Here is a 25048-nt window from a genome sequence, read left to right on the forward strand (position 1 = left end):
TTGCAGTGTGGGAAATAGATAGGAGCTCCTTAGCCAGTATTAAGACACTTGCCGCGTGACCAAATTCGTTCATTTTCTTCTCTGGGTTGTGGGGTTTTTTAAGTTCATATGGGTCAGAGTGTTTTTTCCCAGAGAGTTCTCTGCTCCCTGGGTGGTGGAAGGATCCCTAGAAGACTTTCTGGTTTGACTCTGCCAGGATCCAGGGATCCCGCCAGTCTTAGACGGGGTGGGTGTTCATTTCTCAGCTTGGTTTTCCTGCTCCTGGCAGTTGTGTAAAAACCAGGAGCGTTGACTCTTTCCAGGAAGCTTTCATTCCCTATGCAGAGCCCTGAGCGATGGCAGCCTTCCTTGTCCTTCTCTGGGTCCCAAGACCAATTTTCTAGATCTCTTCTCACACAAGAACCACTCTGAGGCCCTGCTTCATGCAAGAAGGGGTCCTGCTGTTTTTCCACCTTTCTGTCTGGGCATTCTTGGAGCTGGGTACACAATGCATTCACTTTGTGGAAACTCATGGAGTTGCACATTTATGATATGTGACCTTTTCTGTAAGTTATATTTTAATAAAAATATATAATATATATTCAATAAAATAGTAAATATTAATATTAATATACAATATTATATAATATATAATAATATATTAATAATATATATTTAATACAAATATATTTAATACAAATATATTTAAAAAGCACCTTCCCTGTGTCTTTATCTGGGCTCAGTTCTCCCCCTAACCCTCAACCCGAACCTAAAAGCCCTGGCCTTGAGACCCTCAGACCTCCCTGCCCTCTGCTTCTAATGCCTAGAGATATGCCTTTCACACTCAGCTGAGATTTGGGGGGTGGAGGGAATTATTATGTTTATTTAGTAAATCGATCTGTTTACCGCGGGGGAGCTAGAGGTGACCAGAGGTTTCCCGGATAAAAGTCAGTGATGACTTCAGGCTGAGAGGAGGAAGGAATGCTTTTTCATCCAAGTGGTCTCAGAACTTACAAGAAGAGAGGAACTGGAATGTCTTCAACGTGAGGGGACGCCACGGAGGCAGAAAAGCACACAGTACCCAAGAGCAAGGGATTCACGTCACCACTGCACAGGGAGGGGGAAGGACTAAAAGTTATAAGCTGAGGGGCTCACGGACTGGGGATAGTCGTGACGGTCCCTGAGAAGCGGAGCCTGCTGGGGGCTGTGCTCTGAGGAAAACAGTTGAGCAAGTGGTGTGCAGCCTACAGAGCGCGAGACACGTGGGGTGGGGAGAACAGGTAGGAGACAGGAGACAGTGCTGATGGTTTCAAGCACAAACCTAGAAGGAGTGGGGAGAAAAGGGAACCACCGCAACAGAATTTTGGGACCCGGAAGGCAGATGGATAAATGGCTAATGACTTAGCAACCCAAGAACCCTAAGCTGGCCATCCTAAGAACCATCGAGAGTCACACGACAGAATCCCTAGGCGGCTCAGGATTGGCGCTACCAGGTGGCTCTGGGGGTGGGGGTGGAGAGAGGGATGCTAGGAGACGGATTGAAAGTTGGATAAAGAAGTCAGACTTCCCAGATCCCCCAACTGCAACAGCCGGCTGGAGGTGAGGTTGCTGGGAGGCCGCCCAAGGCTCTGGGCTGAAGATAGCAGGTGCACTGCAGAGCAGGTGCACATCTACCCACACGCTGGAAGCCTTTCCAGCCCTGTTTGGAATTCTCGGCAGGTAACCATGAAGCACTACCCGACAACTGAGGAAAGCCTCTAACTGGAAAAAGACACCCAGCCAAGTAGAAGAAAACAATATGGAGGAAACAGGGAAGATGCAGTTAGAAAATGTGGAATAGAGACCTTAGAGACGGAACTTTCTGAGGTCAGAATAAGAATTAAAAAAAATTTTTTTTTATCCTTTACTCTGCTAAGAGATGAAAAACTCAATAGGACTGGGAAAAGGTTGAGGAACTTCCAGAAAATACCAAACCCCCTCCCCCACCAAAAAAAGATAAAAGAACATTTAGGGGCGCCTGGGTGGCACAGTGGGTTGAGCGTCGAACTCTCGAATTCAGCTCACGTCATGATCTTGCAGTGCATGGGTTTGAGCCCCACATCAGGCTCCACGCTGACAGCTCGGAGCCTACTTGGGATTCTCACTCTTTTTTTTCTTTTCTTTTTTTTTAACATTTATTCATTTTTGAGAGTGAGAGATGCAGAGCATGAGCAGGGGAGGGGCAGAGAGAGAGGGAGACACAGAATCAGAAGCAGGCTCCAGGCTCTGAGCTGTCAGCATAGAGCCTGACGCGGGGCTCGAACCCACAAACCGTGAGATCATGACCTGAGCCGAAGTCAAACACTTAACTGACTGAGCCACCCAGGTGCCCCATCTCGCTCTTTCTTACTCTCTGCCCCTCTCCCACTCACACTCGTTTGCTCACTTGCTCTCTCTCTCAAAATAAAAACTTTTAAAAAAAAGAACATTTAAAAAGCCTTATATCTGAATAATAGTTTTAGAAAGAAAGCAAAACAAAAACAAAACAGAAGGGAGACTTTCAATGAAGCAACTTAAGAAACTTCTTCACAGCTCCAGGGCACGATTTTCTGGATGTAAAAGGGGCTGGTCAACCATCCAGTGGGAATGAATGCAAAGTCCCAAGAAATATCATGAAATTTTGGAACACTGGGGGCAAGTTTTCCAGAAGAGACAGGTCATATGCAAAGGACCAGGTGTGAGAATGCTTGGGAATTCTCAGTAGCAACACGGGAAGTCAGGACTTCAAAATTCTGAAGGAAACGTGCTTGTTGGCCCACATTTTAATATGGAGACTATGGTTCAAGTGCAAAGATGGATCAAGAGCGTGTCCAGATATGCAAGGTCTCAACGAATTTACTCTCCCCACACCCTTCCTCAATAAACTACTGGAGAATGTGTGCCACCAAAATGAGGAAGTAACCCAGGAGGGGAACATAAAACACTGGAAATAAGATGTCCGATACAGAAATAGGATGTCCAATACGGAAAGGCAAAGGGAACTGTGAAAGACAACTCTGGATAACTGTGTTCCGTGAACAGAGGGTGGATAATTGAGACTAAAGCAGACAGAGGCTCCAGAAGCTTCTGTGGGAAGATGGAACTATGACTACCTGATGTTCTTCACTAATCACATTAGTAACGTTTCATGAGGTAGAAAGAAACTTTCCAGAATAAGAAACCAAACCATTTAATTGACCAGTGATTACCAATACGACTATAGTATTTGGACATGATGACATACATACCTTTTGTTTTTTCTAGAAGGGTTGAATGAAATGTGCTGATTCTAAGTTTTAAAACACTTCAAATTTGGGAGTTTAAAACTTTATTCTGCCACTTACTAACCATGCAGCTTTGGGCACGTGCCTTAACCTTTCTCAGCCATTGTCTTTTTTTTTTTTTTTTAATTTGTTTTTAACGTTTATTTATTTTTTTTTTTGAGACAGAGAGAGAGCATGAACGGGGGAGGGTCAGAGAGAGGGAGACACAGAATCTGAAGCAGGCTCCAGGCTCTGAGCTGCCAGCACAGAGCCTGACGCGGGGCTCGAACTCACGGACCGCGAGATCATGACCTGAGCCGAAGTCGGCCGCTTAACCGACTGAGCCACCCAGGCGCCCCTCAGCCATTGTCTTAGGGTTAATACAAATTACCCGAAAGTTACCGTGAGGACAGAAGCACAGGACAGTGCGTGGCCTGACACAAAGCCCTACTTGCAGCACTGGTGGCAGCTGTCCTAACTTCGAGAACTTGTCAATATGCCTTGAACGCTAAATGGAAACACATGTAGTGCTTTTGTAGCCATTGGCCGGTATTGAACAGCCTCGGCCTTACCCAAATTTCCCCCTTTCAACTACAGTGACTAATGGGAGTTAATTAAATGATAGGAATAATTAAATTACTATCACCTACAGTGATAGTAAGAGAGGCTTAAGGTTGCGTTTAGAAGCAGTAGGGAGCTGGGGTGCCTGTGGGGGTGGGGCTCAGTTGGTTGAGCATCTGACTCTTAATCTTGCCTCAGGTCACGATCTCACGGTTCGTGAGTTCGCGACCCGCGTCAGGCTCTACACTAGCAGTGCAGAGCCTGCTTGGGATTCTCTCTCTCTCAAAATAAATACGCTTAAAAAAAGAAAAAAAAAAAAGTAGCAGGGAGCTACTCAGTGATGGTCAACCTGGCTGTCCAAAAGCCCCACCTGGGTAGCTTCTGAAAGACATCCAGGACCCATCCCTGAACTTTGGATTCAATTAGTCTGGGTTAAGACCCAGACATTGGCATTTTTAAGGTCCCCAAGTGATTCCAGTGCGTGGGAAGGAAGGTTGCTTCTGACAGGGTCGTACTGCCCTGTACACTAAAGAAGAAAGTTTTAGTAAATGCTAGAGGCAAGCAGGTGCAGAGCGGGGAGGGAGACGCTGAGCAAAAAGGTAAAAGCTGGGTGGCTGCAAGCGGCTGCCAGACACAAGAGGGAGAGTTAATACCAAAGTCGTCTGAATTGCCGAGTAGCCTCCCGTCCGTCTCCAAAACCTCAAGCAGGCCTGTTGCACAAGTAGCAAAGGTAAAGGGGGTTGAGGGGGAAGAATCAACTTAAAGAGCCACGTCAGGAAAGAGCCGTGAGAGGACAGTCCCGCAGGAACAGGAACTCGGAACTGGGTGTCTGTGGCTGGACACACATGGGGCTGTGACACCAGGTGGCAGTAACAACTACACGGTCAAGGGAAGAACGTCCACGTGCATGAGGTTTGCTGCTCGCCACGCTCAGATTCTTGGCCCGATGTCACCATGACCTTGACGCATTTATCCCCACCTAATCCCACAGCTCTCTCTCAGTATTCAAAATTCCCCATTTATTTACACAATTAAAATTTAGACTAACTGGGTCCAACCTCGTCCTCAAATTCTGAGCAAATGAACTGCCTCGTTGAATCCAGTCAGAGCTCATTCACTTTCTTCCAAGTACTTTCTACTTAAAGATACAGGCCAAATATACGATATATCTTAAGTTTATTCATTTATTTTGGAGGGGGTGGTGGGCGGGGGGGGAGGAGGGGGAGAGAGAGAGAGAGAGAGAGAATGCATTTGTATGAGTGGGGAAGGGGTAGACAGAGAGAGAGAGAAAATCCCAAGCAGGCTCCACACTGTCAGTGCAGGGCCCAATGTGGGGCTCAAACTCATGAACCGTGAGATCATGAGCTGAGCCCAAATCAAGAGTCAGACACAACCGACTGAGCAGGCCAGGTGCCCCACAGGCCAAATATACTATAAATGCCCCATTTCCATCTGTCATTTCACTTAATTGCAAAATAGGATATAATCTAATGTGTCCAAAAATAACAAAGATTACAAAACTTAACTAGAACCCACATCTAATTTTTAAAACTTGTTCCTCTTCACTATTATGGAATTTTAATAATACCTACTAAATTTGGTAATATCTAACTTCCCATATACACATTATGAAAAATAAAAAGATTGACAAAAATGAAAAAGGCATGAGCTAATGTAAGACTGAGATGTTCAGCTTTAGAAAAATTAAGCCAGCAAATAGTTTTTATGTGTGTCCATTTATTGATTGCTGGGAATACAGCCTATTGAGAATACATGACATGCATTTTGGGAGAGAAATTAACCAAATCTGAAATGAAGGCATTCAATAAGCCTGCTAGGAGTTAATAAGGTAACACAGATTAGATCTAAAGACACAGTGTGGGAAGACTCAGACAGCCACGTACAATTGTCATTAAGATTCCAGCTGCAAATTCTTTTGGAATTTATTCATTCTTAATTACTTAGAAATTACCAGGAAAGAGGGAAGCTCACTGCCTCTTTACTTAACCTAACGCTAGGAACCAAAAAAAAAAAATTTTTTTGCCGTAACTTCAAATTGTTTAGGGCAATTCCATTTTTACAAATTCTTCCACACCAATTCATATGCTTTAGAATTATAAGCAGCTCTACACAATTAGAAAAGATTAATAACCAATGCAAAAGTGTGTTTGTTTGATTCCAGTATCTATTACCGAATCACATTGTTCTAACACTAGCAGATTTTTACACCACACTGTCAATTTTCCCCCAAGATGTTCTAACTCACGAATATAATAAAATGACATAAATTAAAGAATTCCAGTTACACTTAACAGGACGAAACGATTAAGTTACTGGAATGTCTTAGTCCATAATTAAAAACTGTTTAAGTATATATGCGGCATATATGATGCAAAAATTATAACCTATAATTAGATAAAAATGCTGAAATGGAGTTATAACTGTAGTGTTACATGCCACATGTTTCCCCCAAACTTTCTGATGGATATTGTTTTTTTAAATGACAATACCAAAAAAACCCAAAAAAACCCAAAGACAATAGGATGTTACTTGATATTCAAATGATTTGAATTGCTTTTGGTGGTAGAGAAAAAAGAAATAGATAAACATGAATGGAATAAAAAAGGGAAGATTTTGGCTTTTTTTTTGAAAGAGGCAGTCTGTTCCTTTCATAAACTGTATTCTTTCCTTAATGTTTCTGGAGGAATCAGTTATGGTTTGCAACGCTGGACAAATCGTGGGTATAAGCATACGTCTCGGATGTGATACCTATTCAGAATCCAGGTCAAGAATCGTTCCAAGCCCAAGCCATATCCGCCATGAGGACATGTGCCATATTTTCTCTGTTTAAAAAAAAAGAACAGATGTTTAAAATTTTGTCTAAGATATTAAAATTTTTCTACTGTGAAATGAGTTCACTTATCGTGGTTAAGAATTCAACTCTATTTTTAATTTTTTTAAATGTTATTTATGAGAGAAAGAGAGAGAGAGAGAGAGAAGCAGAGAGAGAGGGGCGAGGGATCCGAAGCAGGCTCCACACTGTCAGCACACAGCCCAATGCAGGGCTCGAACTCACAAATGGTGAGATCATGACCTGAGCCGAAGTCAGACGCTCAACCAACTGAGCCATCCAAGCGCCCCAAGAATTGAACTCTTATTCTATTTGCTTTCATAGGCCACGTGTGTAGAAATGATTTGGTATGAAAAATAAACCAGGGGTTAAGTGTCACCCTGAAAAGAAGAGATTTCAAACTTTTAAACTAAGTCAACGTCTCTGTTTATCAGAGGGAAATGCAAGCTAGCCTAGACGCTGGTAGAATCTAACAACAATTTTTTAAAATTTTAGTAGCAGTGACAAGGCCAGCAGCTAGTAGCTTTTCAAATGAAGTGCACATATTATTGGACAAAGGTAAAACTAGTAATAATCCCATGCCACGCTATTAGAACATCAAGCTGAATATAATAGCTCGTTCAAACACCAAAGTACCACACTGACTTCTCGCCTTTTAGGTTTCAGTTTATACAGAACTATTATAACGAAAACATTTAAGAGTGTAAAAACCAAAACAAAACTGTTCTTACCTGATCTGTGTACCAGTAGTAGGGAGTGGGGTCAATCCCTTCCCTTTTATAACCCGCCAGCATTTCTTCACTATCCCAGATACGCATTGAGCCTCCCACAATCTCACCAACATTTGGCATCAACACATCCACCTTTAAAAACAAGTAAATAAAATGCAGTTACTACTAAACTGTCAGTCATGACACGGCTCTAGTTTCAAGGAAAACCACAATGAAGCTCTTACAGCTAACAGAGCACTATGGATGTAACATTAAAATCCTGTAATTTAACAAGAAATGTTAAACCCAATCAGAAGACAAAACCCACTTCTTTAAATATTGCCATTCTAGATGTATAATGCAGCATTTGCCATGAGCTGTATCTTATTCCAGTGGCAGTCCCCACCCCCTTAAGGAGCAAAATTATGATCTGAATCACAAACTGACAGATTCTGTAAGGCGGGAATCCTCAGGACATCGCTGCATGTAGAAGGACTTGATCTCTACGGGAAATCGACATAGCAAGATGGGCTCATTAATGGTGTCCGTCATCAGTCTCTCAGGAGCTTCTGGGATATCCTGCGGTGAAATAAGGCTTCATTAACATTTACTACTCGAAAGCCAACAAGACAGAGGCAGCTCTCACCCAGAAGCAGCCCTTATCTCATGAATGCAATACAGTAGAGAATACACACCCATCCACAACCCATACCCATGGGTGGAAGCAACAGTTTCTTTCAAAAACAATCAAGGTATTCTAAAAACTCACACGCAGTTATTAAACCAACTGCAAAAAGATCCGCTTCCTTCTACAGTACATCTCAAGAGCCATGCTGCTTGAGAGACGAAAACCAAACCACTCAAGTCGTTATCACTGTGACTAGATACTGTTCAGTTACTTTTCTCAGGGGCCAGTTTCGTCTAGCTCTGAAGCAAACATGGTCCACTTAGTCCCATATGGCATAAGATCATCAGTGAATGCTCCAGAATATCACTGGTCTATGCACAGTGTTATTAATAACACTAATCTTTAAACTGTCCTGTCATCTGTACTTCTTTTCCTGTTACAATAAATCTATGTGGCTTCAATGGTAGGAAGACAAGAGTCATAAGACAAATAACCAGTGTCAAGTTCATAAGCGTAACCGCACGTAGAATAGTTAGCCGAGAAATGTTAGATGATGAAGAACAGGGCTAGTCTGCTTCTCATCCAAAACATCATCTGGGTAAACCACACATAAATTCAAGTTAAACCTGAAAAGTCTTGTCTCAGTACAAACTGACCGAGAGAACAGGACAAGACTCATTGATATGTTTAACCTAAGAGCCAAAATGGAGCTTAGCAATCACCTGGCACAGGGGTCACCAAGCCCCAGTCCCGGGAGGCCTGTGCCCTCCAAAGTAAAGAGAGGAAATGGGAGATGAGTTGGATAATACTGGTCCCTCAGCTTTCATCTGCTTTACCTACTAGAGTGAGATTTAACTGGGAGGAAATGGTATTAAAAAAAACCAAAATTTAACGTTTATCCATGTTAGAGAGAGACAGAGAGAGAGACAGAGTGCGAGCAGGAGAGGGGCAGAGAGAGAGGGAGACACAGAATCCCAAGCAGGCTCCAGGATCTGAGCTGTCAGCACAGAGCCCGACGCAGGGCTCGAACTCACGAGCCGTGAGATCATGACCTGAGCCGAAGTTGGATGCTTAACCGACTGAGCCACCAGGCGCCCCCGGGAGGAAATGGTCTTACTGCACATTCCAAAAAGTTGGGAGGACCACGTATGTACTCTGGTCTCCTCATGTGTACGGGATGACATCAGCGTACAATAAATGCTGACAAGCTTCGAGGGCCTTTTGAGCCTCGGACCCGACTAAGCATTCAATTCACGGAGTCCTCACAACTTGGCAAAGCTGCTCTTACCTCCACAGTGGAGATAAAGAACCAGGGGGTGGGGTCACTGGCCTCCCATTACTCAGCAGTAAGGACACAGGTGGGAGCTAAGCCCACCTGGAGGGCTTCTTACTCCAAACATTGTGCTCTTTCCACTCAACTTTGTGACACTACTTTGCTAAGTTTTAGGTAATAACAATTCTCAAATCTTCAATACAAACATTTTTTTAAAGTGTTTCTTTATTTTTTGAGGGAGAGAGAGACAGAGAGAGAGAGACAGAACATGAGCGGCAGAAGCGCAGAGAGAGAGGGAGACACAGAATCCGAAGCAGGCTCCAGGCTCCGAGCTGTCAGCACAGAGCCTGACATGGGGTTCAAACTCAGGGATCACGAGACCATGACCTCAGCCAAAGTTGGACGCCTAACCTACTGAGCCACCCAGGCGGCCCCAAAATTTTGTTATTATACACCACCAACTGAAACACTAGAAGTAATTTATAGAGGTCTAATATACTGTTTGTCCTCTCTGTAAATTCCTTCCAAAAATGAAACAAAACTTTAGTTAGCAGCTCATATATATATATGCTACTCATATATATATATATATATATATATATATATATATATATATATACATACATACGCTACTCATATATATATATATATGCTACTCATATATATATATATATATATATGCTACTCATACATATATATATATATATTTTTTTTAAATAGCAATACTCAAATTTTATCTATAAAAACAGATTTTCAAATACCATGTAAGAAATGATTAAATGCACAGGGAAGAGGGCTTAATAGTGTTAACAATCTATACCGCTAATATACATTCCCAGTTTATCTGAAACACTAGACCACCTTCCCCATCAAGGCCTGCTCTCTTGGTTTGCATTTCAAACAACAGCTATTTTCTTTGACTCTTCTCCACCTGAAAAAGTTTTAATATACTCTTTTGGGAGAGGAATCCTCTTTGAAAGAGCCAGGTTACTTTCTCCAGACAAATAAAACGAACATAAACATACCAATATTTTGTATGTAATTCATTTTTTTAAATTAATTTATTTATTTTGAGGGAGAGTGAGCATGAGTGAGGGAGGGGCAGATAGAGAGGTAGGGAGGGAGGGGGAGACGGGGAGAGAGGGGGAGAGACGGGGAGAGACGGGGAGAGAGGGGGAGAGAGGGGGAGAGAGGGGGAGAGAGGGGGAGAGAGGGGGGGGGAGGGAGGGAGGAGAGAGAGAGAGAGAGAGAGAGAGAGAGAGAGAGAGAGAGAATATCCCTAGCAGGCTCCACACTATCAGTGCAGAGCCCAATGTGGAGCTCGAACTCACGAACCGCCACCCAGGCGCCCCCTGCATGTAATTTTAAAGTTTACACCTTTCTGACCTTTCTGAAGCCTCCCACTAGTCTTGAGAATTACCACTAGAGTAAATCAAGACCACGGATTGACCATGGAAGAAGAGGAAAGAGGCAAAAGATGTGACAGCTATTTACTGAACACTACAGAGATGTACCGTTGTAAGGCTTACTCTACACTTGCGGATTCTGAATCCTAACAACCCCAGGGAGGAGGTGGGTCTGTTGTTACCATTTATTTGACCAGAAGCAGATGCCTCCTGCATTACTGGTTAAATAACCAGAGTAGCGGTCCACTGGCTCACAATGACACCTTTGAAACAACAATTAGAAAGCAATACATACCTCTCCAAATTCATAGAAAGTCCCATCTTCTTTCTTTATGTCGTGTTCTTTCAGCCACACGATAGCATCTGAATAGTTCATTCGCTTAAAAGGCCGTTTGGGGGGCTTGAAGTTCTATAACGGAAAGAAAAAATACAGCGTATGTGAAGAAGCGGTAACACTGAGAGCTCCATTTTAAGAAAAACTGTTCGTCGTTATTGCAAAATGTTATTTCCGACTAGCAAACAACGAGGACATTCCTACAAATGGAATCAAAGTTTCTCTTAAAAATGTAAGTACAGAAATGCGGGAACGTGGTCAAAAGGTACAAACTTCCAGTTATAAAATAAGTCAGTCCTGAGGATATAACGTGCAACAAGGGGACTATATCTAACAATACTCGATTTATAAATTTGAAAGTTGCTAAGAGAATAGATCTTAGAAGGTTGCATCGTAAGAACAAATTGTATATCAAATCATTATGCTGTACACCTGAAACTAATAATAAAGCTATGTCCCAATCATATGCTTAAAAAAATATATATATGTATATATATGTATACATACACACACACATATGTATGTATATGTATACATATACATATATATGTATATATATGTATATATGTGTGTGTGTGTGTATATACACATAAAAGTGAGTTATTTCAGAGCTCACATCATTAAATCTAGAAAAACTGATGGTGAAGACTTCATTACTTTCCAAAAAAAAATTCTGATTTTGCATGTCCATAAAACAGTACTCCTACCGGGTTGAGGTCACGCACTATGCTTGCTGCAGGTGATTTCAAGACTCTGTCCACCACATCACAAACCAAGTCCTCCAATCGATTCAGGAGCTCCTCAAAGGTCAGGAAAGGGCACTCTGCTTCCACGTGTGTGTATCTGAAGAACAAGACACTAGCTGGGGGCCGCTCTTCTTTTCTGCCAAGTTTCTCCCAAGCAAGGACATTAACATTGCAAAACTGCCCAGAAATGTGCAATTCCAGCACCACTGACCAACTCCCAACTCAGCAACTTAGTTTTAGGGCCCCTTTCTTTCCCCTGTGAATAGTGATTTGTTTATCCCTTACAAAGGATCAAGGCCAAGTCAAAGAGGAGCCCAAAGCTAGCTCTGGCCTAGGAGGCAAAACCATACATGACTTCCATTAATTTGTTGAACTGCCTTCCACATACCCTTTGAATAGGTCAATTTTTTTTTTTTTTTACATAGTCATCATTTTCCTACATAAAGATTGCTTCTCTAAACATACGTTCTTAAAACTATTCTTTTTAAATAACAATAAAAAGACAATTCTGTACTCAGCCAGGTGCCTTCGTGTTCTGGACTGTTCTGCCCGGTATGACTGTGCAATACAAAACACATCTCCCAGGGCCGGAATGCAGGTCTCGAGGTACAACTGAGAGGACTGAGTCAAAAATGCCTCTTCCCCAAAATAGTCCAGCTTGAAGAGCGTAGCACCACCTTCCACCTGTGTTTGCACTAACGTTGGAGGAGTAACCTGTTCCAATGGAAAGGCGTAAACAAAGGCTAGTGAGTGCCACCATTCAAGTGTAAAAATGGCAGAAGGTATCGTTTGTTTTATAAAAGATGAACACACACTTACTTCATAGTATCCCCTATCAAAGAAGTGATCTCGAAAGCACCTAGTGACCACGGAACGTGCTTTCAGGATCTTGGACATGTTCTCTCCCCGGATCATCATGTGTCGGTTGTTGAGCTGGACGTCAACATCCGACTCCTCGTTGATCAGGTTATCAGCTCCTCCGGCAGGGGCCAACCCGATCAGTTCCCAGAAGTCACAGCTCAGCTCATGGCCACCGGGAGCCTACATTTCAGAAAGAGGGGTGGGGAGAAAGGAGAGAGAGGAGAAGACAAAAAACTAACATTATTGAGGATTTTAATTTATGTCAAAATTTTTGGTAACCTGGTATTTCTAAGACCTCATCAGTATTAGCCTACTTTTCCAATCACAAAGACCCAATAATTCAATTTTATATTGGTATTTTTAATATTCCTCTCAGAGTAAATATGCAATTTAAAAACAAAATAGAAAAGCACTAACTAGAAAATAAATGATAATCTTGCAACTTGGAGTAAGTATTAACCACCATTACCAGCCGGTGTATCTTCTGACCTTTGCCCGATAATTTAAAATAACACTTTACTTATATTAAAAAAACTCCTTAAATGCAAAGATTTTGCCAAAAGCTGTTTCTCTTTGGAACAGATATATGACAGAAATTCAAATTCTCCCTAATAATTCCATTAATAGCAATTCATTTTAGAAGCCAGGCATCATGGAATATATGTAATTATCTTGGTGCCAAACCCTGGAGAGCAAGTAACACATCGTAACGACCACTCCATTTTGCAAATGACATTACGTCAGTGAACTTGAATCAGATATTTATTCTTAATATAGGTTCTTTTACATGAAGTCTGGGAGACCCTCTTTTATCGGTATTTCTAGTCTATCAGGAAGACTCTAGGGGCTCCCTCTGGTGGTTAATATGCCACATTCGTTCGTTTTCTTTCCCAGCCAACAAGCAGAACCACAGTAATTACCTGAACGATAATTACCAACAAGTAGCTGTAACTGGTGTGGGTTATGGGCCTGTTGGCTGGAGAACAAACAACTCTCTAGCAGAATTACAGTTAACTTTTTCTAAAAGAGACTTTCAAATTCTGTTCATAAAATTTCAGATTCAGGTTACTGTCCTCTCATAAAATTTTTTGGGGAGATGGCTCTTACTTCCACCTTGCTGAAAAATTATTCACACATCCGTAGCAAAGTGGCTTTACTATGGCCCCTGAGGGTTATTTAAGAAATCTGTAAAACTGTAAATCCCTGAGTTTGTTGTATCATGTGAGATGTACAGTGTACATATTTCGCTAGAAAAGGTAAAGGGATGTTAAATTTAGCAAGGACATCACAGTAGCGGGTTTATTTCCCAAATACAGAAAGTACAAATAGAAAGCATTGGAGAACAAACCACCACCTATTCATCCAGTGAGGAATTCAATCTACTCACCTGCTTGCCCTTTGGGGTCAGATTCAGCATTCCATAGACTGCAACGCTACTCTCGGTGGCCAAGACTACTCCATTGTAACACTGACACTGTAAAAAGATTAAAGCTCAAATTTACCGACTCATATTTACGTCAAAATATATGTTCCAATGCACAGAAAGCTAAGGGGATTACTGACATAGAAGTTACCTGGTCTAAAACCGGTAAAATAATACAGCCATTAGTATTTAGTACTAATATCTACTATTAATAGCTATTTTTGTGGGGGAAGGATTCATCTATTTACAGATAAACATATAGAAGTAAATAGACACTTTATACACATACATATGCAGAAAAGACAGTAGCCCACATCTCTTAAAAATATCTGAACTGTCCATTTTTTTTTCTTTAAAATTCAGACTGTTGAAATAATAAACAGTCCACCTAGACTATGATCGTCGATACTACTAAAATCATTAGGACAAAAGTGACAAGTACCTTTATAAGGGAGGGGTCAGGCTATCAACACTTCAACTCACTATCATCAAATCATAAAAAAAAAGACAACATGTGTCTTTATGTGTTTTGTGATGTGATGCGATTGAAAGAGCAGAGCCTCGCCCAGGAAGTAGCTGTGTCAAAAACAAACAAGCAAACAAACAAAACCAAACTAAACCAAACCAAACAAAAAAACCCAAAAACCTGAATCTGATAAGCTTATAAGAAATACAGAGGATAGAGGAACATGTTAAATGACATCTCAGGATGCAACCAACCAAATCTAGAATGGACAAGTTCCACAAGACAACCAACTAGGTTTTTTCAAACAAATAAACAGCAAGGGCTGGTTGTGGGGGGCGGGTGGAGGGAGTGAGGATGGAGGTAGAAAAGAAAAAGGAAGAATGGTTACAGACTCAGATTTCAGACCCACATCGATTCAAAGGAATACATAGATCTGGTTTGGGTTCTCATTCAAACCAACCAATTAGGAGTGGTCTTCATTTTAGGAAGTTGTGATAACATTAGCATGGTTATCTTAGAAATATTTTTTGGGGGGGCACCTGAGTGGCTCAGTTGGTTAAGCCTCGGACTTCGGCTCAGGTCACGATCTCACAGTTCGTGAGTTCGAGCCCCGTGTCAGGCTCTGTGCTGACAGTGTGGAGCCTGGATCCTGCTTCGGATTCTGTGTCTCCTTCTCTCTCTGTCCCTCCCTGCTCATGCTCTGTCTCTATTTCTCAAAAATAAATACACTTAAAAATTTTTTTTTCTTGGAGATGCAAATTCAAGTATATTTATATGAAATGGTACAATGTCTGGGGAGTAAAAGTGGGGGGGGGGTGTAGAAAACCAGAACTGGCCACACATTAGTTATTACTTAATGACTTAATGTTTTTGTCCCCCTAAAATTTGTATGTTGAAATCCTGCACCCCAATGCACGGGGTGAGGAAGTGAGGCTCCGCAGAGGTGATGAGGATGAGATGAGGTCATGAGGGTGGGTCACGGGGTTAGCGCCCTTTTAAGAGTTACCAGGGTTTGCCCCCCTCCTCTGCTCTCTGCCATGTGAAAATGCAACAGGAAGTTGGCAGTCTGCAACCAGGAAGAGGGCCCTCACCAGAACACAATCGGCCTCTAGAACTGTGAGAAATAAGTTTGTTTGTAAGCCACCCAATCTATGGTACTTTATTATAGCAGCTGAAACTGACGAAGATGTTACCGAAGCTAGGTGATGAGCCCCTGAGGTTTCCTCATACAGCTGCCCTGGAACAATTTGGGAGTTAGGGGTGCTGACCCCCTGCACCGTCAAAAATACACTTATCACTTGATTCCCCCAAAACTTAACTAACAGCCTAAGGTTGACCAGAAGCCTTACCAATAACATAAAATCAATTAACATATTTTACATGTTATGCGCATTATATACTGTATTCTTAAAGGAAACTAGAGAAAGGGAGACGTCGTGAACAAGGTCATAAAGGAGAAAATACACTTACGATACTGTAAAAAAAACCCATGTGCAAAGCGGACTTGTGCAGTTCAAACCCATGTTGTTTGAGGGTCAACTGTACTGTTTCCTATTTTTATGTGTTGGAAATTTTCCGTAACAGTTTAAAATACATAAACCGCTCCTAAAATTCCCAAAACTAACAGTAAAGGAACTTACTGAAAATAATCAGATTTTCAGCTATAAGGAAGAAAAAACACTTACCAAGTCATCCGACAAGACACATTGAAGATAACCCGTACCATCCCGCAACACTAGGAACATTAAATTCTTTCCTAAACGTGAGAAAGAAAAATTTAGCCAGAATGTTCTCAAGACACGTAAAAGTACTTTCTCATAATTTGTTATTACAAAAGGAAACTCCATGGTTAAGTGTTAAAAGGTCAAACCTCCCTTGTGGCCCCCTTCCTCTGAAGCGGCCACTGGTAACATCACTACTCAGTATTTGTAAAGTTCTTTACTTTCTGCACTCTGCTCCCAAAGCCTATGTGAGCCTCATGATCCACGTGACCATGGGAAAGCAAGACAGTAAGCCACGTGAGATGAGGGATTAGGTCTTATTCACCCCTGCATCCCCTGTAATAACATGGTGCTGTGTGCTCAGTGGGAGGGGCATAAACATTGCTGCACAGAATCACTCTTTTTATTTATGCCCCATCTTATTTCCAAAGGATGTGATAACTACTTACAATAAAATACATGTAATAAAAATAATAATACGAGGGGCGCCTGGGTGGCTCAGTCGGTTAAGTGTCTGACTCCCGATTTCAGCTCAGACATGATCTCGCAGTTCCGTGGGATTGAGCCCCATGCTGGGCTCTGCACTGATGGTGAGGAGCTTGCTTACGATTCTCTCTTTCCCTTTCTCTCTGCCACTCCCCCACTTGTGCCCGACTCTCTCTTAAAATAAACAAACATTTAAAAAAAATAAAAATAAGAGAAAGCAAAATGTCAGAGCCGAGGGAGAAGCAGAATGCAGATACACTAATTATAAGAGTCAACACTACTAGTGCCATAAATAAATTTCAGATCTGGCTTTGTACTTCCTGTAATACATCCCCTGCTTTTCATTAAATAATTAAATTCAAGTAGACAAATATTTACTGGATACTTCTGATCTGTGTGGTTGTTTACCGTTAAATAGCATTTAAATAATCTTTAAATAACTTGTATCTTAAATGCTTATTTATTTATTTATTTTTGAGGGGGCAGGGAGCAGAGAGAGAAAGAGAGAGAGGATCTCAAGCAGGCTCTGCACTGTCAGCGCAGAGCCTGATGAGGGGCTCGAAGTCACAAACCATGAGATCATGACCTGAGCCGAAATCAAGAGTCAGACGCTTAACCGACTGAGCCACCCAGGTGCCCCAGCATTTAAGTAATTTTTAAACCTGTAATAGTCATATTACAGAAGAACAAAGTAAGGCCATGGTTCACATCTTTTAAAACCTAGCTTCCGATACCAAAAATGTCACCCCTCCCCCCAAGAAAAGGTCTTTAATGTTCTCCTTCACCTAAGACCAGGGATGTTTAAAATTGAAGCGAGAAAAGCAAAGCTATACCATTTACCTTGCCTACGCAGCCTGTGGACCCAGCCAAATACCTTTACTCTTTGGCCTCTGTATCCTTCCAGCGCATGAATCTTCACCTGTCAAATTGAAATCAATAACATTTGACCAACTGTGTAATTTACCACATATCAACTTCTCCACTACTATTAGATGGATGACAGTAAAAGTGTTAAAGATTCACAAATGGTACAAAACTACAGTCATTCTACAGCAGGTCAGAACCAAAAAGTTTCACCATATTGGAGTGGTTAAAAAAAAAAAAAATCCAAGTCTTCTCTTAGTGTAAAACTGACCCTGAGAAACATCGGGAATCTCAGATACTGATATATAAGCAATGATGAAATGAACTCATAATAGCAACAACAACCAGTCCACACAGAGCCCTCTCCTGCCCTCATAGTCCCTCCTGACATCGAAAGGTGGAAGCTAAGCAAGGCCAGCTTTTGCTTTGGAGGGGTAAGGAGAGAGGAGCACAGGAAGGGGAGCGTGAATGCAGCCAAGACAGCTCATCGTTAAGGACACAGGAAAAATAGGAAAATTCATCAGAAGCAAGAACGACTTGACATTTAAGTATGTCCACTCACAGCCCAGCATCTGTTCTAGAGAAAATACAGAGGCATACAATTCACAAAATCACAAAATGTTTTATCTGTTTAAAAGTCATGAAAACAGGGGTGCCTGGGTGGCTTAGTCGGTTAAGTGTCCAACTTCAACTCGGGTCATGATCTCACAGCTTGTGAGTTTGAGCCCCACATCAGGCTCTGTGCTGACAGCTCGGAGCCTGGAGCCTGCTTTGGATTCTGTGTCTTCCTCTCTCTCTCTGCCCCTCCCCCGCTCATGCTCTGTCTCTCTCTCTCTCTCCTTCAAAAATAAATAAATATTAAAAAAGAAACATCACTATTAAAAAAAGTAATAATGAGAATCATGGATTTTGACCCCTTATTTTATGGTGAGGAAATGGACAGGTAGGGAGGGAGGACACTTAGGCAGCTTTTAGGCAGGGCAGGAACCACTCAACACCTAATTACTAAACTTTATAATAAAACGAACCCCAGAAGAACCAGCCTCATAACTCGAAAATGTAATTTCCCTCTACGCCTTCTAAAAGGCAAGGAAGGGTAAATGGTGCAAAGGAACAGACCATGGGGGACGCCCCTCAGACACAGAGCTGACAGTCTGGCGTGGGAAGTCCACAATATTTGGGACAACATGTGTCACACTCACACATTTTGGCTCTGGGAGACTTGGATCGTTTTTGATGGTAATTTTCTTTGCTTCTTCCAGGTTCTTTTCTCTTCGCAAATTGTCTTCTGCCTAATTTTAACAACAAAGCAATCTGTTAACACGGTTTCTAGTATTCTAACCCAAAAACCGTTCACAGTCGCAAAGTCATGACTCACCTCTTTCTTTTCCCGGGATTCACTCTTCATTTGTTCCCTATGCCACATTTTTTTAATGTTCTTCATCTGTGATTTAGAAATAACATCCCACCTCTAGAGAGAAAAACATATTTTTTCAAGACCTCCATGTTCTGATGCAAATTTATTCATAAAATGTAATTCTGTTGAGTTTTTTAGCTCACCTACCTCATTTTCTTTTTGTGAATCTATGTAAATGGTGGGGAAGGGCTCTTTTCCTACCGTCATCAAAGCCTCGGGTGGAAAGGGAGAAAAAGAAAATTGCTTTAACGTTGTACAATATTTGAAATCAAAATAACATCCTAATTATGAGGCAACTTCAGCTATCTAGAACATAATCAAGAACCAGGAAGAAAAGCATACAGGCCCCAAGAGCCAAAAGTCAATGTTCATAGAATGGTCAGATGTACTAAAGACACTTTGCTTAAAGTAGAAGTGCTCAGGTCCTTTCACAAAAATTCTAGCAAGTTCGGTTGCACGTTACAGTTGACCCCTGAACACGGGTTTAAACTGAGTGGGTCCAGGGGCTCCTGGGTGGCTCAGCTGGTTGAACGTCTGACTTTGGCTCAGGTCATGATCTCACAGTTTGTGAGTTCAAGCCCCGCGTCGGGCTCTGTGCTGATAGCTGAGAGTCTGGAGCCTGCTTTGGATTCTGTGTCTTCCTCTCTCTCTGCCCCTCCCCTGCTCACAGTCTGCCTCTCAAAAATGAATAAACATTAAAAAAAATTTTTTTTAACTGAGTGGGTCCACTTACGCAGATTTTTTCCCACAGATACGGTATAGTACTGTAAGTACATTTTCTCTTCCTTATTTTATTTTTTTTTAAGGTTTATTTTTATTTTTGAGAGAAAGAGTGCAAGCAATGGAGGGGCAGAGAGGGGGGGGGGGGGGGACAGAAGATCTGAAGCGGGTTCCATGCTGACAGCAGAGAGCCTGACGTGGGTCTTGAACTTATAACTGTGAGATCCTGACCTGAGCCAAAGTCGGACACTCAAATGACTGAGCCATCCAGGCGCCCCCTTCCTTATGATTTTACCATGTTCTTTCTTCTAGTTTACTTTTTTAAAAAAATACAATATATAATACATATACCATTCAAAATATGTGTTGACTGCTTATGTGATTGGTAAAACTTCTGCTTAACGGGAAGCTATTAGTAGTTAAGTTTTAGGGAAGTCAAAAGCTATATACAGATTTGATTCTGCGGGGGTGTATTGTTCAAGGATCAACTGTATACAGTTTCCCAGTATAAGCAGCCTGGAAGAAACAGATTTTAAGGGGCTGTGGGGACCAGCGGGAAGTATACTGAGAACGACAGAGGAGAAAGAGCTAACGATAAAAGACAGTCACAGATTACGCCTAAATGGTTAATCTTCATTAAGAAATCAGGGAAGTTGTTTCTGAAACTCTTTCAGAAACAAAAACAATGGTTGAGAACATTAAGGCTAAGTAAGCCTCATTTAATTTGAAAAATTCCTCCATGTAGAACACCTCTTTTCATAAATATGAAGACATATCAGGTGTTGCTGTGTCATTTATATTTCATAGTTTATATTACTTGATTCAGTCAACCACGAAATGTAACAAATTAGTCTCTCCAGGTATAGGATCTGCAGCTTACAAAAACTAAAGGTCTAGTTTCCAAACCTGGAAAATAATTTTCATCTTGTCTTAACGCTAACCCCAACTCAATGATCATCGCAGAGGAGGGAACCTGGATCTTTTAAAAACATCCAAGAGGAGGAATTCTTTTTAATAATCAGACTTTGTAGAGATGTTTGTAAATCATTAGGAATTTGCTACCTGACACTCTCTACTGATGGCTCTTTTTTTATCACTGAAATTGAAAGACCCAAACTTTAATTCCCCAAATCAGAATGGCACACTTTTGCTAATAGTGACATTCTGCAAACATTCACCTAAACACTTGTCAGTTTTGGGGAGCCATAGGAATCACCCCAAAACAACTGGAAATGAAAGATTTCCCTCTAAAAGTTATGACTCAGCCTCCCTCACATGAAATTCATGCCCAGATTTCTTCTAATCTCCCAAGAGGCCTCTTAGTGAATTTACCACTAGAATCTAGATGTGATCCTGAGTCTTGAGACTCAAAGAATCTAATTTATATTAGTACACTAAGAATGGACCCGTGTCTCAGAACAGACACTCAGTGATTCAGGAGTCTGTAGAGTGAAGACAGAATGCTAATTTACTAACGTACTATTATTTCTCATGATCTAAAAATCCTTGGGGCGCCTGGGTGGCTCAGTCGGTTAAGCGTCCAACTTCGGCTCAGGTCATGATCTCACAGTTCGTGAGTTCGAGCCCTGCGTCGGGCTCTGTGCTGACAGCTCAGAGCCTGGAGCCTGCTTCACATTCTGTGTCTCCCTCTCTCTCTGCCCCTTCCCTGCTCATGCTGTGTCTCTGTCTCAAAAATAAATAAACATTAAAAAAAACTAAAAAATAAAAATAAAAATCCTCTAGTGAGTTTCGCATGTTCTCTCTCAGGGTGATAAGAAAGGAAAAGAAGACACCTCTTCAAAATGTTCAAATTAAGTTTAACACCTTCTTTATCCAATACTCTTAAAGCTACACAGCTGTATACATTCCTCATTTTCTCTTTCCTGAAAATTCTCTTCAAATCTACTTCTTGGGGTGCCTGGGTGGCTCAGTCGGTTGAGCATCCGGCTTCGGCTCAGGTCACGATCTCGAGGTTAGTGAGTTCGAGCCGCGCGTCGGGCTCTGTGCTGACAGCTCGGAGCCTGGAGCCTGCTTTGGATTCTGTGTCCCCTTCTCTCTCCACCCCACCCCTGCTTGTGCTCTGTCTCTGTCTTTCAAAAATGAATAAACATAAAAAAAATTAAAAAACAATCTACTTCCTGAAATAAAATCATTGACAACTCACAGAGCAATAGACATAAGTCATTAATAAACACAAAGCCATTTTCCTAATGAGACGCTACCTTTAGACCTGTTTTAAAAGGTTTCTCCTTGGTTCCATCACCTGTAGCATCATTTCCCTCTCGATCCGAGACATAGAGCTCTGTTTTACAAAAGGAGAGTTAAGTTACTCACTTGGCCAATAATTATCAGTCACCTCATACTGTAACTACTTCATCCATTCTTTACCTTTGTGAACAGAACAAGCAACTGATTAGCAAAAATTACCACAGTCCAAAAGAAGTATCATAATTACTTTCCTACTCCCTTACTTCAGTGACATTACATAAAAACACACTAGTTACAAATCTGGCTTTTCAAAATGAACTTTGATGATTCTAATTTGTGAGACTGCTTCTGTATCTATTGGAGTCCAAAACAATTAAAACAAACAAAAAAAAAGGCTTTGGAGTTGGCCAGACCAGACTGGAATCTTGGATGTTGTGCTTTAAAAGCCAGGTGATCCTCAGGAATTCACTTAACCTTTCTGAGCTTATTTGTCTATGAAATGAGGGAAAACATGATACCCATCTTGATCGGCTGCACGGAGGACGAAATAACACATACAAAACAGATATCCCAGTGACAGTGCACAGATGTCAAATAAATACCACCTCCGTCTGATCTTTAAAGGATACCGAAGCTCTGAGCTTAAACTAACTGCAGAAGGCCTTATAACTAGTTGAGTGTGAACAGTGACATCAATCCAGGTCTGTTTTCCTTTTTCTACTGCACCATATGGTCCCCCGGAAATCTCAATATAAATGAGGATGTGTGAAAGCGAATTAGCATTCTCAAGTCCTTTCGGGATGATCTCTTGGAAGAGCTTACATATTTGGGGATTACTCTGATGTCTCACAGTGCCTCGCAGTGCCCAAGTCTCAGCTGAATCACGAGACGGTTCGCCGTGGGGCAGGGTCCGGGGCTGCCGCCATCGCAGTCCCCGGACGTTGGGGGTTCCCGGGGAACCGGGCCCCGCTCCGCGAGTCGGGACCCAGCTGGGGTCCAGGCCCCTCCCTCGCTCCCATCTTTCACGAATAAATAGCGGTGGACCGCCCACTCGGGACCAGGCAATCCACTGCAACTAGCTTCCTGCCCCACGCAGGGGCATCGCTCCACTTACACACTCCGGGGTCCCCGATCCCCGCTCACCTAGTACCATCCCTGCGGTCGGCCCGGTCACCTCCAAGGACATCGCCTGCAACGCACTGCTGCCTTGTCACCCCAACGTGCACCGGAGGATTCCTCGACTCGGACGTTGCATCAGAACGACGCGCATAGGCCGCCCCGGCGAATCACCCGAGCGTCAAGGCGCATTGGTTACAGGAAGATACGACATGAGGGCGGGCGTCACTGCAGCCGCCATCTTTGGGTCGGGCAGAGACAACTTCCGGGTCCGACGCCCCGCCCCCGCGCGCTGAGGGGCTCTCCGGCACTGTTCCCTTGGGAACTCCCAGCAGGCTTAGACCCGGGAGTCGGGGGAGGGGCTACAATCCTTTCCCTACGGTCTCCACCTGCCTGTTTTCCCTGCTGAATTCTGCCCCCAGCTGTAGGTGCGCTGGGGCCCTTTTGGAAATCAGACCAGAAGTTTCGCTCTGTATCCCCAAATGTTGGAATGCTTGTGGAATTAATATCATCAAATATATTGAGAGCTAGCCACGAGGTGGGGATGAGGGTGAGGGACAGAAGAGGCCCTCACATGGGTTGCCTGTTGTGACATAGGAAGATGCTTTAACTTTCTAACGTAAATGGATGAACGTACAGCACTTACGTATTTATGATTTGGATTATGAATATTTTTATATAAAGTTGTAAGGATCACTCTTAGGCCATAATAATGCGGAAAGAACTAAGGCTTCAAACCTGGCTGAAATTCTGGTTCTGCCTTTTACTAACTGCCTTGGGGTAAATTCCCTAACCTGTCTATGTTTCAATTTCCCTATTTGGGAAGTATGATACAAGTACACTGCCCAGTGCATAATAGATACTAAAAAAAAAAAAAAAAAAAAAGGTAGCTAAGGTCATCATTGGTCATCATTCTCTGTTGAGTGGAATACCAGAGTTTGTCCTTGAGTCAAAGGAAAACTTATTTTTGTTATGAAAGAAACTAAAAATAACAACGTGCATAGGTTCAGACTCTATGGGGAATAGGAACCAAATACTTCTCTTCAAGAGTACTTCAGCTAATTTCACGGACTTTCCCTTTCCCTCCTTGCTCACTTTTTCTGTTTGTCCACACAAGTATTAGTGATCTGTTGCTGCAAAGCAAATTACCTCAAACCTTGGGCGCTTAAAACAACAAACACACGGTTTCTGAGAGCCAGGAATTCCAGGAGTGGCTTCGCTGGGGGTTGGGGCTCTGGGTCTCCTGCATCAAGCTGTGGGCAGGGGCTGCAGTCTTCTGAAGTTTGGCTAGGGGAGGATCTGCTACGGAGCTCACTCGTATGGCTGTGGGCAGAAGGCCTACTTGCCTTCTTGTCCAGCTGGGTTCCCCATAGTGCTTTTAATGACAGGACAGCTGACTTCCCCCAAAGCGAGTGATCAGAGAGAGAGAAGCTGTGTTAATTACCTGTCGTTGTATATGATAAATTACCCTCAAACTGGCAACATTTGGCTTCTCATGTCTGTGGACCAGGAATCTGGGCAAGTCTTGGCTGGGGACTCTGGCTTAGGTCTCTCAAAAGGCTGCAATCAAGGTGTCAGCTGGGGCTGCGGTCATCATACTTTAAGATGCTTAAGTCTCACCTGGGGTGAATTTTCTTCCACACTCAGGTAAGTGTTGGCGGGGTTCAGTTCCTCGCGGTCTGTTGGCCTCATTTCTTTGCCATATGGGCCCTCCAATGGGCAAACATCACAGCAAGCAAACAAGATGAAAGGCACAGTCTTTTGCAGCCTACTCCCAGAAGTGACATCCTTAACGTTCACCATATTCTGCTTGTTAGAATCCAGTCACTTGGTCCAGCCTACACTCAAACACAGGGTTTTACACCAGGCATGACTATTAGGAGGTGAGGATCAAGGGGGCCATCTTGGAAAGCTGCCTCCCACAGTGACCAAATCCCAAGCTAAAGTGCCTTTTGTAATCTGATTAGTGGGGTAACATTTCATCCCGTTTCATCATT

At 42.4% G+C, this 25048-nt stretch overlaps 1 protein-coding gene across 1 annotated transcript; it reads right to left on the bottom strand.

The window, feature by feature from the left end:
* Positions 1-5602: 5602 nt before the first annotated feature.
* Positions 5603-23293, bottom strand: NARS1 (asparaginyl-tRNA synthetase 1). Its single transcript, XM_042910958.1, has 15 exons — positions 23079-23293; positions 21950-22029; positions 19155-19220; positions 18969-19061; positions 18793-18882; positions 17567-17645; positions 16205-16275; positions 14018-14104; positions 12589-12810; positions 12284-12483; positions 11731-11866; positions 10985-11098; positions 7830-7961; positions 7404-7535; positions 5603-6664 (listed from the first exon to the last, which is right to left on the bottom strand). Exons 1-15 carry the CDS (start codon positions 23119-23121, stop codon positions 6533-6535), a joined length of 1677 nt encoding a protein of 558 aa, XP_042766892.1. The 5' UTR covers positions 23122-23293; the 3' UTR covers positions 5603-6532.
* Positions 23294-25048: the final 1755 nt, after the last annotated feature.

This window comes from Panthera leo, chromosome D3 (assembly GCF_018350215.1).
Source record: "Panthera leo isolate Ple1 chromosome D3, P.leo_Ple1_pat1.1, whole genome shotgun sequence".
NCBI classification, from domain to species: domain Eukaryota; kingdom Metazoa; phylum Chordata; class Mammalia; order Carnivora; family Felidae; genus Panthera; species Panthera leo.